Source organism: Papaver somniferum, chromosome 10 (assembly GCF_003573695.1).
Source record: "Papaver somniferum cultivar HN1 chromosome 10, ASM357369v1, whole genome shotgun sequence".
NCBI lineage: Eukaryota > Viridiplantae > Streptophyta > Magnoliopsida > Ranunculales > Papaveraceae > Papaver > Papaver somniferum.
The window spans coordinates 158,525,666-158,537,797 of NC_039367.1; the positions used below are offsets into that span (position 1 = coordinate 158,525,666).

General features: G+C 37.0%; 3 protein-coding genes across 3 annotated transcripts; 2 read left to right on the forward strand and 1 right to left on the reverse strand.

The window, feature by feature from the left end:
- The first annotated feature begins 2,225 nt into the window (after window positions 1-2,225).
- Window positions 2,226-4,337, forward strand: LOC113316690 (ubiquitin carboxyl-terminal hydrolase 13-like). The gene is made up of 2 exons (XM_026564838.1): window positions 2,226-3,436; window positions 4,181-4,337. The coding sequence occupies exons 1-2, from the start codon at window positions 2,226-2,228 to the stop codon at window positions 4,335-4,337; spliced, it is 1,368 nt and encodes a 455-aa protein (XP_026420623.1).
- Window positions 4,338-4,443: 106 nt separating this feature from the next.
- Window positions 4,444-6,198, forward strand: LOC113316691 (ubiquitin carboxyl-terminal hydrolase 13-like). Its single transcript, XM_026564839.1, has one exon. It carries the CDS (start codon window positions 4,444-4,446, stop codon window positions 6,196-6,198), a length of 1,755 nt encoding a protein of 584 aa, XP_026420624.1.
- A 3,661-nt stretch (window positions 6,199-9,859) lies between these two features.
- LOC113316692 lies at window positions 9,860-10,525 on the reverse strand. Its single transcript, XM_026564840.1, has one exon. The coding sequence runs from the start codon at window positions 10,523-10,525 to the stop codon at window positions 9,860-9,862; it is 666 nt and encodes a 221-aa protein (XP_026420625.1).
- Between the last annotated feature and the right edge of the window lie 1,607 nt (window positions 10,526-12,132).

The window sequence follows — 12,132 nt, forward strand, 5'->3', positions numbered from 1 at the left end:
TGAATGAGATAAAGAGTATTTTTTTGTTTAATAAAAAACTAAAGAATCGTGAATCCAAATCACCCCATGGACGAAATAGTGTGGCATGGCGAGCATTTTTTTCTTTCTTTTGCTGATTAGGGGTCAAGATCTGATTCGATCCTGACTTACCTAGTCCTTAACTCGGTGAAATAACAAAGTACTTCTAATTTATGGGAATAAACTACTTTTGACTTATGGAAACAAAATTTTTTGAATTAAATCTGACTCAAAAAAACAGGGAATATTAAGTCAAATCCAGATGACCCAGGTGATTTTAATTAGATCCAGACGACGAGTTAGATGAGTCAGGATAAAACAATCAAGGTGGTCGCCGACGTTTCTTCTGAAACACCAAAGTGGATTAACCCAAAAAAAAATCCTATCCCTCGTAGAAGAATCTATGGTTATAATCTAATTTTGTATCGAATTTTACTGGGCACAAATATTGTTTTTAATTATCATAATCTTTCTAACCAATTAAACAGAATAAGTCAAACCTAATCTTGTTCAAGCAGAATCAACATATTTAACGCAAGATGATGCATAGGGCGTCATTGATTAAGAGTTTGTTGATTATCAACCTAGATAATGAATGAAGAACAAGGGTGATAACTAGGATTTTTCAACTGAGAAGAATCTTGTCAAAGTATAGAGTTTAAAGCTCTAAAACGATGTTGATGGGTTTTGGCAGAGCTAGATAAGGCATTATTAATAACGAGGTAAAAACGGCGATTATTTTGTGACAAAGATAATAATAACGAGGTAAAAACGACGATTATTTTTTGATAAAGATAGATTACAAATATTAGGTGAAAAAAATAATCAATATAGTGTAAAAGATAGAAAAATAGAAAGAAGGAGAATTCTTTTGAATTGTGTGTGTCGAAAAAGGGAGAATACAACCCTATGAAGTACGGATACTTCAAAATTGGTGATGTATCCGTATCGGCGCCGTATCAGTGTCAGATACTTGGGGATATCTGGGGATACGTATCAGATACTCCATTTAAAGTGTCACCTTTTTTTAATTACAAAAAGGGTAGGGGATACTTCCTATAATCTAACATTTATTTTTTTATACAATATCTATATATTTATAAAATACATAAAATCTAAATATTTATAGATATTTGTACTCATGAACATAACGAATAATTATATCTAAACCTAATAATTTGTTTGGCTATAAAGAAAAGAGACTTGGTATTTATTTTTATGGTGCTTCAAAAAAAAAACGGTGTTAGAAAAATCTAGCTTTAAGGCTTATTGGGCAGTCAAGTTCTTCATGTCGTTCAGAGAGAAATCGGAGTACATATGATTATATCCTTTCAATTAACATAAGTAAGACTGAAACCCAAATTGCTGAAAATTTAATATTTGCTCACTTTAATATTCAAAATAGTATCTATCGGATTTTTTATTTTATGATTTTTTAGTAGAATGAATTATTATTATGCTAATATGAAATATTTTTTTAATAAATACACGTAACCCACCGTATCTCGTATTCCCATTTTATGAAAATTGACGAATTCTCGTATCAATATCACCGTATCGGTATCGGTGCATCATAGATACAACCACTATTTATATAGATTAGACACAATGACATTCCGATAATAAATAAGATTTACCCTGAATATTATTAACATTAAGAAACTTTTATAAGATTCTCCCTGATGACCACTGTGTCTATAACAGAAGTTATAAGTGGCATCAAGACCTTATTATACCTGGTACCTCTATTATTACCTTTGTTTGAAGAGACTTGACAAAATTACTCATATTAAGAAAGATATTCCACTTAACATACATGAATTTATTCTTTTGCTGTTATAATTCTAATCTTCCTACCACGACATCATTCAGAGCGTTTTTGCAAACCGGAAGGTAAGCAGTAGAATGACGGCGACCTAACGTTGAGTCAAACCTACTTGACTAAAGTCGTCTGTCAAGTAACTCTTACTTTGCTTTGGTTTCCCGTATTATATACCTAGTAGGGCACGTATGACTTCTGGAAGTTAAAAAGGCAGGGCAAGCAGAGCGGTTTCCTTTCGTTATCACTGAACTCTATAAATAAATATCATCGAAATCTCTCAATTCTCAGGGCTTTTTTTTAGGGTTTCTCAACACGAAAACTTTCTGCTTGGATTCTTTTTCTCAGAAATCTTCAATTCATCTTCAAATTTCAAGGCATGACTCTGATGACTAATCCACAGCCGGCGTTAGATCAGGAGGATACTGTGATGTTAGTTCCAGATTCAGAAGAGGTTGTTGAAGGTCCTCAACCTATGGAAGTCGCACCAGCAGAAGAAGCCGTTAGGGCACAGCCAGTTGAGGATCCTTCTTCTTCTTCTTCTTCTATGAAATTTACCTGGAAGATTGAGAATTTTTCGAAGCTGAACACTGAAAAACATTACTCTGATGTTTTCACTGTTGGTACTTATAATTGGCGTGTGGTGATGTATCCCAAGGGCAAAAACATAGATCACTTATCGCTGTACCTTGCTGTTGCGGACTCGGATAATTTGCCATATGGGTGGAGCAGGTGTGCACAGTTCAACTTGACAGTCGTCAATCAAGTCCATCACAAGATCACAATGAGAAAACATTTCCCAGAACACCAATTTACTGCACGAGAAACTGAGATGGGTTTTCCATCGATCATGACTCTTAAGTTACTCCACTACCCTACTGCCGGGTATCTCGTAGATGATACTTGTATAATTGAAGCAGAGGTTTCTGTCAAGGATTCTGGAGAAGGAACGGTTTATGTTGGTCTTGAGAATCAGGGAGCAACATGTTATATGAACTCTCTTCTCCAGACTCTATATCATATACCTTATTTCAGGAAGGCAGTGTACCATATGCCAACAACTGAGAATGATTTGGCCTCAGGAGGAAGCATCCCTTTGGCTCTACAGACTTTGTTTTATAAGCTTCAATTCGGTAAAAATAGCGTCTCTACCGAGGAACTCACTAAATCTTTCGGATGGAATACACAAGAGTCTTTCATGCAACGTGATGTGAAGGAACTTAGTAGGGTTTTGTGTGAAAAGCTTGAAATTAGAATGAAGGGAACTGCTGTGGAGGGTACGATACAGCACTTGTTCGAAGGTCACCATATGAACTACATTGAATGTATCAATGTGGACTACAAATCTACTAGAAAGGAGTCATTTTATGACATTCAACTTGATGTAAAAGGCTGTAGGGATGTTGTTGCTTCCTTCGACAAGTATGTCGAAGTGGAGCGTCTTGAAGGTGATAACAAGTATCATGCTGATCAACAACATGGTTTACAGGATGCAAAGAAGGGTGTCCTTTTCAATGACTTCCCGCCTGTTCTCCAACTCCAGCTCAAACGATATGAATATGATTTTAAGCGAGACATGATGGTAAAAATAAATGATCGGTATGAATTAGGGCTGCACAAACTCGACTCAACCCACCGACCCAACCCACACCCGCATGAAATTATCCACACCCGACCCAGCCCACCTAGGAGCGGGTCGACATGGGTCACAACATCAAAACCCATAGTATTGTGGATCGACTATGGGTCAAAGCTTCCCTCACCCGACCCAACCCACCCACCCAGCTAAATATTTCTTAGTTAATATTAACCCTTACATTACCTATCCTAAATGAATCACAACCGTTGAAGTAGTGATATATAATGCCTAAACCTAAATCGCTAACTTCACTTCAGTCTTCACTTCTTCAATCACTTCCTTGAATAGTCTTTTATCTTTTGAGCTTCGAACAATTGAACTCATTTCTTGTAATTTGTATGCACTTTGCAACTTTGCACCAACTTCTTACTTCTCTGAATTATAATTATCATTTGTTTACACTTGACTTGGGGTCAGTTCTTTAATTGTCATCTGTAAGAGTCTTAGGTAAGTCTGTAACTTTTTTTTTTTGATGCAATGTAACTGTAATGTGTATTTTATGGTGGGTAACCCACCACCCACCCGACCCAACCCATTGTAATGTAGGTCGGGTGAAAACCGACCCATTGTTATGTTGTTGGTTGTGGATGACAACTTCTGCTACCCACCATCAGTGGGTTGGGTGGTGGGTGAGGCCAAACCCGACCCAAACCGACCCATGTGCATCCCTAGTATGAATTCCCCTTGCAACTTGATCTTGACAGGGAGGATGGGAAATACTTATCTCCAGATGCTGATAGAAGAGTTCGCAATCTTTACACGCTTCATGGTGTTTTGGTTCACACTGGTGGGGGACATGGTGGACACTACTATGCTTATATAAGACCAACACACTCAGAGAAATGGTTGATGAGCGGGTAACAAAGGAGATATCAAGCGGGTATTAGAGGAGCAATACGGTGGGGAGGCAAAATATTCAAATGCATATATGCTCGTGTATGTACGTGAAAGTGATAGAGATGAAATTATGTGTAACGTGGATGAGAATGACATTGCTGAACATCTGAGGATTAGGTTGAAGAAAGAACAAGAAGAAAAGGAGCAAAAGGAGAAGGAAGAAGCAGAGGCTCACCTGTATACCATTATAAAGGTTGCTCGAAATGAGGACTTTTCTGAACAGATTGGGAGAGAGATCTATTTTGACCTTGTTGATCACAAAAAAGTTTGCAGTTTTCGTATCCAGAAACAAATGCCTTTTAACCTTTTCAAGGTGGAGGTTGCTAAAGAGTTTGGTGTGCCTGTGCAATTTCAGCGGTTTTGGTTATGGGCAAAGCGCTTAAATCATACTTATCGTCCATACCGACCGTTAACTCTTCAAGAGGAGACACAATCCGTTGAAAACGCTAGAGAAATGTCAAATAAGGAAGCTGGCAATGGGGCATGGAACTACCAAGAGCTAAAGCTATTCTTGGAAACAGAGATTGGGCCGGAATCACATCCCATTCCTCCTCCTTGTCATAATGAGAAAGAAGATATTCTTCTTTTTTTCAAGCTATATGATGCTGAAAAGGAAGAAATTCGGTATGTGGGGAGACTTTTTGTGAAGGGTAGTGGTAAGCCTTTCGAAATTCTTAAAAAGCTTAATGGGATGGCCGAGTTTTCGCCAGATGAAGAAATAGAACTTTATGAGGAAATAAAGTTTGAGCCTGTTGTTATGTGTGACCGCATAGACAAGAAGCTCACCTTCCGCGATAGCAAGCTTGAAGATGGGGACATTATTTGCTTCCAGAAACCCGCTTCAGCTGATAGTATGACACCAAACCGCTATCCTGATGTTCCTTCTTTCCTGGAATATGTTCATAACCGTCAGATTGTGCATTTCCGATCTTTGGAGAAACCGACCGAAGAAGATTTTTGTTTTGAGCTGTCAAAGGTATCAAAATATGATGATGTCACGGAAAGAGTAGCTGGCCATCTTGGTTTGAGTGACCCAACAAAGATCAGACTTACCTCTCATGACTGTTACTATCAGAAACCTAAACCCCAAGCTATTAAGTATCAAGGTATTGGCCACTTGTCTGAGATGTTGATTCACTTCCACCGGACATCTGATATTTTGTATTACGAAGTCCTGGACGTCCCTTTACCCGAGTTGCAAGATTTGAAAACTCTAAAGATTGCATTCCCTTATTCAACAAGAAATGATATGGTCGTTCATAGTATTAGACTTCCAAAACAAAGTACAGTTGGTGATCTGATTAATGATCTGAAGACAAAGGTTGAGCTGTCTCATCCGGATGCGGAACTTAGATTGCTGGAAGTTTTCTCCCACAAGATTTTCAAGGTTTTTACGTTTAGTGACAATATTGTGAACATTAATGATCAATGCTCGACGCTAAGGGCAGAGGAGATTCTAGAGGAGGAGAAGAACTTGGGTCCTCAGGATCGCTTGATTCATGTTTATCATTTCGCAAAAGATGGACATCTGGCACGGAATTTTGGGGAACCATTTTTCTTGGTCATCCATGAAGGAGAGACTTTAGATGTAGTCAAATTGCGCATACAGAAGAAATTGCAGGTTCCTGACAAGGAATTTGCTAAGTGGAAGGTTGCATTTTTTTCATCGCTGCGTCGACCCGAGTACCTTCAGGATTCAGATACAGTGTGCAGCTGTTTTCAGAGAAGTGTTTATGGAGCTTGGGGGCAGTATCTTGGGTTGGAGCATTCTGATAGTTCCCCAAAAAGAGCATATGCAGCCAGTAATAATCTACAAATAGGGTAAAGAGAAAGGGCATCATGATTCATTCTAATTTTTCTGATAACTGTTACTACTACTTTAAGATGTAATCTCAAACTACTTAAGGGTACAGGCAATATATCTGTCTACCATATTTGATTTGAGTTGTGTTTTCTCTCAGAATTTGACTCTTGCAACTATGAGATGTCAGCATCTTCTGGTTGAACCAATTTCATATTTTCAATTATCTGCGGTCAACCATACTAAATTCTCTTTTTTGAGTAGAACAAGTTTTGTTCTGCATTAACCATTAGGAACTGGTAGCTATGGCACGAACTAAGAATTACGCACATATTAGACAAATTGAGGAGCCACATCAATTTTGGACTTTTAAGCAAATATCTGTAATCTTCTTAAATGATAGTAATGGTACATAGTGGAACAGCGGATTCACTGTACTGCAGGACTTTTTTTTTCTTGTTATATACTGGTGCTTGCATTTTTGTTTATTCATGCAGTGAATTTCTACAATCAGTATTTTTCTTTGTTATAGAACAAGGTTTGTTTCTTTTTCCAACACCCACCAAATTGGAACCCTATTACAGGGATATGGCTTCGAGTTACTAAAAGCTGGACAGGAAAAAATTTGTTATGTGGGAACAATACTAGCCTAATAAGCTAATGAACTAACAATCTGGCCAATTGTCCATGTTGTGAGATGAACTCTAGTTAGTAGGTATAGTTGGGGAGACCCTAGGGCTAGGGAGTCCCATCTATGAAAGTCTTGAATAAACTCCGATTTGGGGACTTGGTTGGGGTGAAGTGAGTGGAACGTTTTTCCAGGTGGTCTCAGATGTGATTCTAGGAGAATTAAAGCTCGCTAAGTCTCAAACTAACTTTGACAAAATCCTAGTGCTTTCTCAGATAGTTTAAATCAAGGTTCCTGAACTTAAAGCTTCAGAGCAATGTTGCCAGGCATTATAAGAGTTCGGTGCTGTTTAGAGATTCTTTGACCAGAAGTGACTTTTTGAAACTTAGGCTCGATTATATTGAAAAACAACAAAACCATGATTTGCAACAGGTCAGGAATGCAAGAGCAAAAGTCAACAACAAAAGCATGGTGCTACAAAGGCTGCAACCTTTTCATGAATTATTCTTATTAATTTTGACAGAATTTAGGATGCTTCTTAGAAGATTACAGATAGAATTTTAGCTGCTAGATAACCGAAATACAATCTGTGTAAAAGAAACAAGTATTGATGCCACATTAACTATTAAGAACTCTTGTGGTTCTCGTACGCACATACCAATTCCATACATATCAGACAAAATTGACAAACTACGGCAATTTTTGATATGAGGTAAATCTGTAGTATTTCCAAAAGGTTGTGGATTTCGTGGAGAAGACAAAGCTGGAACATGGACAAAGATAATGCGGCATTGGATTTCCAGAAATAGAATGGTCTAATATTCCCTGCACCAACCTGTTCTATGCTATAAATGAGCAAACCTAATGCTAAGTCAACAGCTAGACAGTTTGTGAATCATGTTATCAGTTATAAAAGAGCAAGGTAGTGTGGAAGTTGTATACAGGGATAATTGACATGGATAATGACTAATGAGGGGACTGCTTATGTTACTTGGGGGGAGAATTATGATCATAAAACAGTTTCTTACTTGTTTATGTACCTGCATGACGCAACAGGGCACTTCTGGGGAGCTGCATGCAGAGAGGCTCCGAAAGGAGTAATATTCAACAGCATTGATAAATCATAAATATTCCATACAGGTTGTCATGCAGTGGCTAAAAGATCTCAACTGTACTAGTTGTCTCAATTATATGGCATGGTTGGGGTCTGGGGGTTCTCTGGTATCTCCATAATTTCTAGTAATCTTTTGAGTACCAACAACTAAATGTCAGATATTAATTTTGCTACAAACTTGTGTGGGTTTAATTTGGTTAAGCAAATGAGGGGTACCTTGGAAGATCTTGTCCTTGCCTGTACCCATCCTGAAACAGCTGCTTCTGGTTTCACAAGGTTGAAGAAAAAAACTGAACTCCGCTTGAGAGCGGCAAAGTCCAACTTTCCGCCTATTACATTTGAGAGGAAACACAAATAAGAACATCACCAAAAATCCTAAAATGAAACACTAGCATCTGAAATAAATAGATTAGGAAATAGTGATGAGCTCCCCCAGAAAAATCTGTAAGAGATCTCGGAGTTCAGTAACTCTTATGAGCTTTCTGAAACTTCGCTATAGCAGCATCACGGAGTAGCCGAATATGATAAGTTTGCACAATCAAGAACCTAAAATTTATATGAAAGTGTAATTTTAAGCCTCAGTTTCCAAGTTTTTGAAGCTCAATGGCTCTTCATTGATCAAATTATGAGGTTAACCAGACTCCAAAGAAGTTTATGAAGATTTTAATATTTCAAACATTTTTTGCAGGGTCTGATAAAGATATTGAATTCTACTAAATAATCTTTACAGGAAGAGTAATATAAGTTAAGGTATTGCAAATTCTAAACCATATCGACTGATTATATGTCTAATAAATAATGACCACTGTAAGAGCATAATAAAGCAAAACGAATTCTACTCGATGATCTTACTGGAAGCGCAGCATACCTTAAGCTGTTGCAAATTGTAAACCACATCGACCAATTATCTGTCTAGTCAATGATCACTATTGTAAGAACAGAATAAAGCAAGGTCCTACAAATGCTGCACCCTTTAAATGAAATACTCCTATTAACTATTATAGATAGAATTTTAGCTACTCGATAACTGGAATACAATCATTGTTCAAGGAACAAGCCAGATTAAGAACACTTGTGGATTTATCAGACAAATTGACAAGACACGGAAATTTTAGACATGATCCAAATATCTGCAGTATTCTTAATAGATTGTGGAATTAGGAAAAAGAATTATGCAGCCTTGGATTTCCAGACCTGGAATGGTCTACGTTCTAGTCATCACTAGGGACATTAACCCAAAATGAAATCACGATAGCAGTCTGCAAGGTATCTTGCTAACTGATGCTTCCCATGGAGATGGTAAAGTAGCATTATTTAAGATAAACCAATTTGGTAGTGCAGTTTTCTTTTCAAACTAACACTTTGTGTAACATGATACTAGTAACTTCAACACTAACAATAAGTCAACACTAACAGTATGAAAAGCGCTAGCAGAAAATATGAAAAAGCAAAAATTTGGATCCTTAAAATTATCTATCAGATAACATTAAGAAGTAAGTATTCCCCACTAGTTCTCAGTTTCCTTGAATAAACGTCGACTCACTAACAAAGTCACAATCAACAAAGCAATACAGCTTAACCCAACATAAGAAACACTGGTATAAAGTTGGACCAATGATAACAAGACAAAACAAAACTAACTTACAACATACATAACTAACTGTGCCAATAGCATTAGGTTCACTAGTTATCCAATTTCAAAAACAAAACTCAAAAGTCTATAACATTATAGGAATACTACTTTCAGAACTGAATTTTACCAGTTTATAAGAATGAGTATTCAGGAGTCCCATCTTCCTTAAGCTGCTTTAAAGGAAAATCACAGGTTCTTGGGTCCTCAATTTAAACTGGCTACATTGTTTTTGTATCTTCTTCCCCTAATTCTTTCAACAAAACTAAGGTGTTCTTGTGAGGGGATACTTGGAGAAGCCAATTCTTGAACTTCATAGGCTTTTCGAGGCAGAAGTTTTTGTATCGTAAATGTTGAGATAGTTAACATCGTAAGTCAACACATCATCACTCTTCGTAATGGCTAAGAATCTGCTTCTGTCAATCCTAACCCCTTTACTCCAACCCAACCACTGATATTCTTCTCCCCCTATCTTGTCATAATTATCATCCTTCTTTTTGAATAGCCAAATATCAAAATATTTGGCTCCTTCGATATCCAGACTAATGGCAAAAGAGGTAGTAAAAGATCTGTTGTCTGGTGGCAACGGAGGTAGTAAAAGATCTTCACAAAAAGTTTCCTCAGCTAAATTGAAGGTGATAATCCTTTCAAATTTAAGGTTCACCCAATAAAGAGCTCCATTAACAAAGATAGGTTCATCCCAATTATACGCATTATACTTAGAATTTAAGTTTTCAAGGCACCTCCACCCATTGCCACTGCCGAGAGTGTAAATGTGGACTTGTATAGTAATAGGCTTCAGAACATATATTCCTAGGACAACTTTGTACTCATCTGTTGAAGCAGCATAACCAAAGCTGCTAGTTCCATAACTAGTATACCAATTATACTCTTTCATTTTGGGAAGCAGAACATATTCCTTGGTGATTGGGTTAAAAATACAAACAGCTCGGCCTTCAGTAAACACATACCAAACCATTAAAGGAACCAATAAACCTAAAATTCTTATACGGATGGGTAAAATTAATTCTTCTAATTCTCTGAATGGGTGTTGTCGATTCATTATGATTCACATTATACTCAAAATAGTAAAATGTTTTAATCTCATTGCGAATCAAAGCAAAAACCCCAACTTACCAGAATCAGCAGCAGAATTGTTAAGATGGTGGAAGTGCAATTTAGAAAATGATGGATGAGAAACAAGACTTTTCCAATTTCTTCAAACTAATTTGCAATTTAGAACGGATTCCACACGTAGTCGACTTAAAATCTCTACTGTAGTCTCTCCGGGGAGAATGTTGAAATAATCCGTCAACACCCGTTTGTAGTTGAAGAAATTTTTGAGGAACTTGAAATACTCCATCAGATTCAAAACCCATCCCTTGTATTTGAAGAAAAAAAGACTGAATGATTCACAGAGGAATATCAGAAAACTTAACTTGAAATACTCCATCAGATTCAAAAATTGAAAGAAAGAACGATTCACAAAGAAATATAAGAAAATCTAGGGTTTATGAGACAAAATAGAGATCGAATTTTTGGGGATTTATGAGTCTGGAGGAAAGAGTAAAGCAGGGAAGTGAAATAGAGATTCCCACCCACTGGATCCTAGTTAGTAAGTTCGCCAATCATTCACGAATTTTTCCGTATCACGAATTTTACCGTCTTATTCGCGTACGTTTGCAACTCCGAACCCAAGTCGCGTATTATGTGGCATTCCCGGATTATTCGCGAATCGTTCACGAATTTTACATATCCCTAATGATACGTCCGCTTAATTCACCATAAATTCTTTAGCTTTTACTTTTTAAAGACTCCACTTTCTGGGCTTTACTTCCTCCCGATCATACACGACCGAATATTAGACGTGTTGTAATTTTTATGAAACAAAAACGACTGAAGAGATTTAAAGGTGAAGGTGAGAGAGATTTCAAACTCACTAACCAAGCATCTAAACCACCATATGACGTCCTCTTGGATAACTAATGTTGTATATATTATTAATATCATCATATTAAGTTTATTTTTTCTTTAAATAACTCACACATATACATAAAAATTGGTCTATGACCTTATAAATACAAATTATTTGTTATACATAGATACCGAATTTTCAGAGCCGAACTCACATTTATAAATCGAATTATACACGTACGTATGCCGTTCCGAATTACTGACGAATCACGTCCCGTTGACCGAATTTTGGGCCGAATCTGGATTTTACAAAACCGTATAATACTCGTACGTTTTCCGTTCCGTGTGTTTGCCGAATCCCGAATTGCTAACTAGGCACTGGATTAGTTATGTACCAGCAGTGGTTAAGTTGTACGGCTAGACTAGGCAGGGTGAACCACCAAGGCAGACCATAGTCCAGATAGACAGAAACAGTATAGTGAAAAGTATTTTGGGATAATTTTGGGAAGGGTGAATTTAGGTAAAATGTACACTATGAAATGATAATAACCGTCCAGGTGCAGTGGAAAATGATAATTACTATGCTTAATTTTTAAGATTTTATCCTGTACACTTTTTTTTTTTTTGAGAAGAAAATGATATATATTGAAGAAAAAAAGAATATTTACAAGA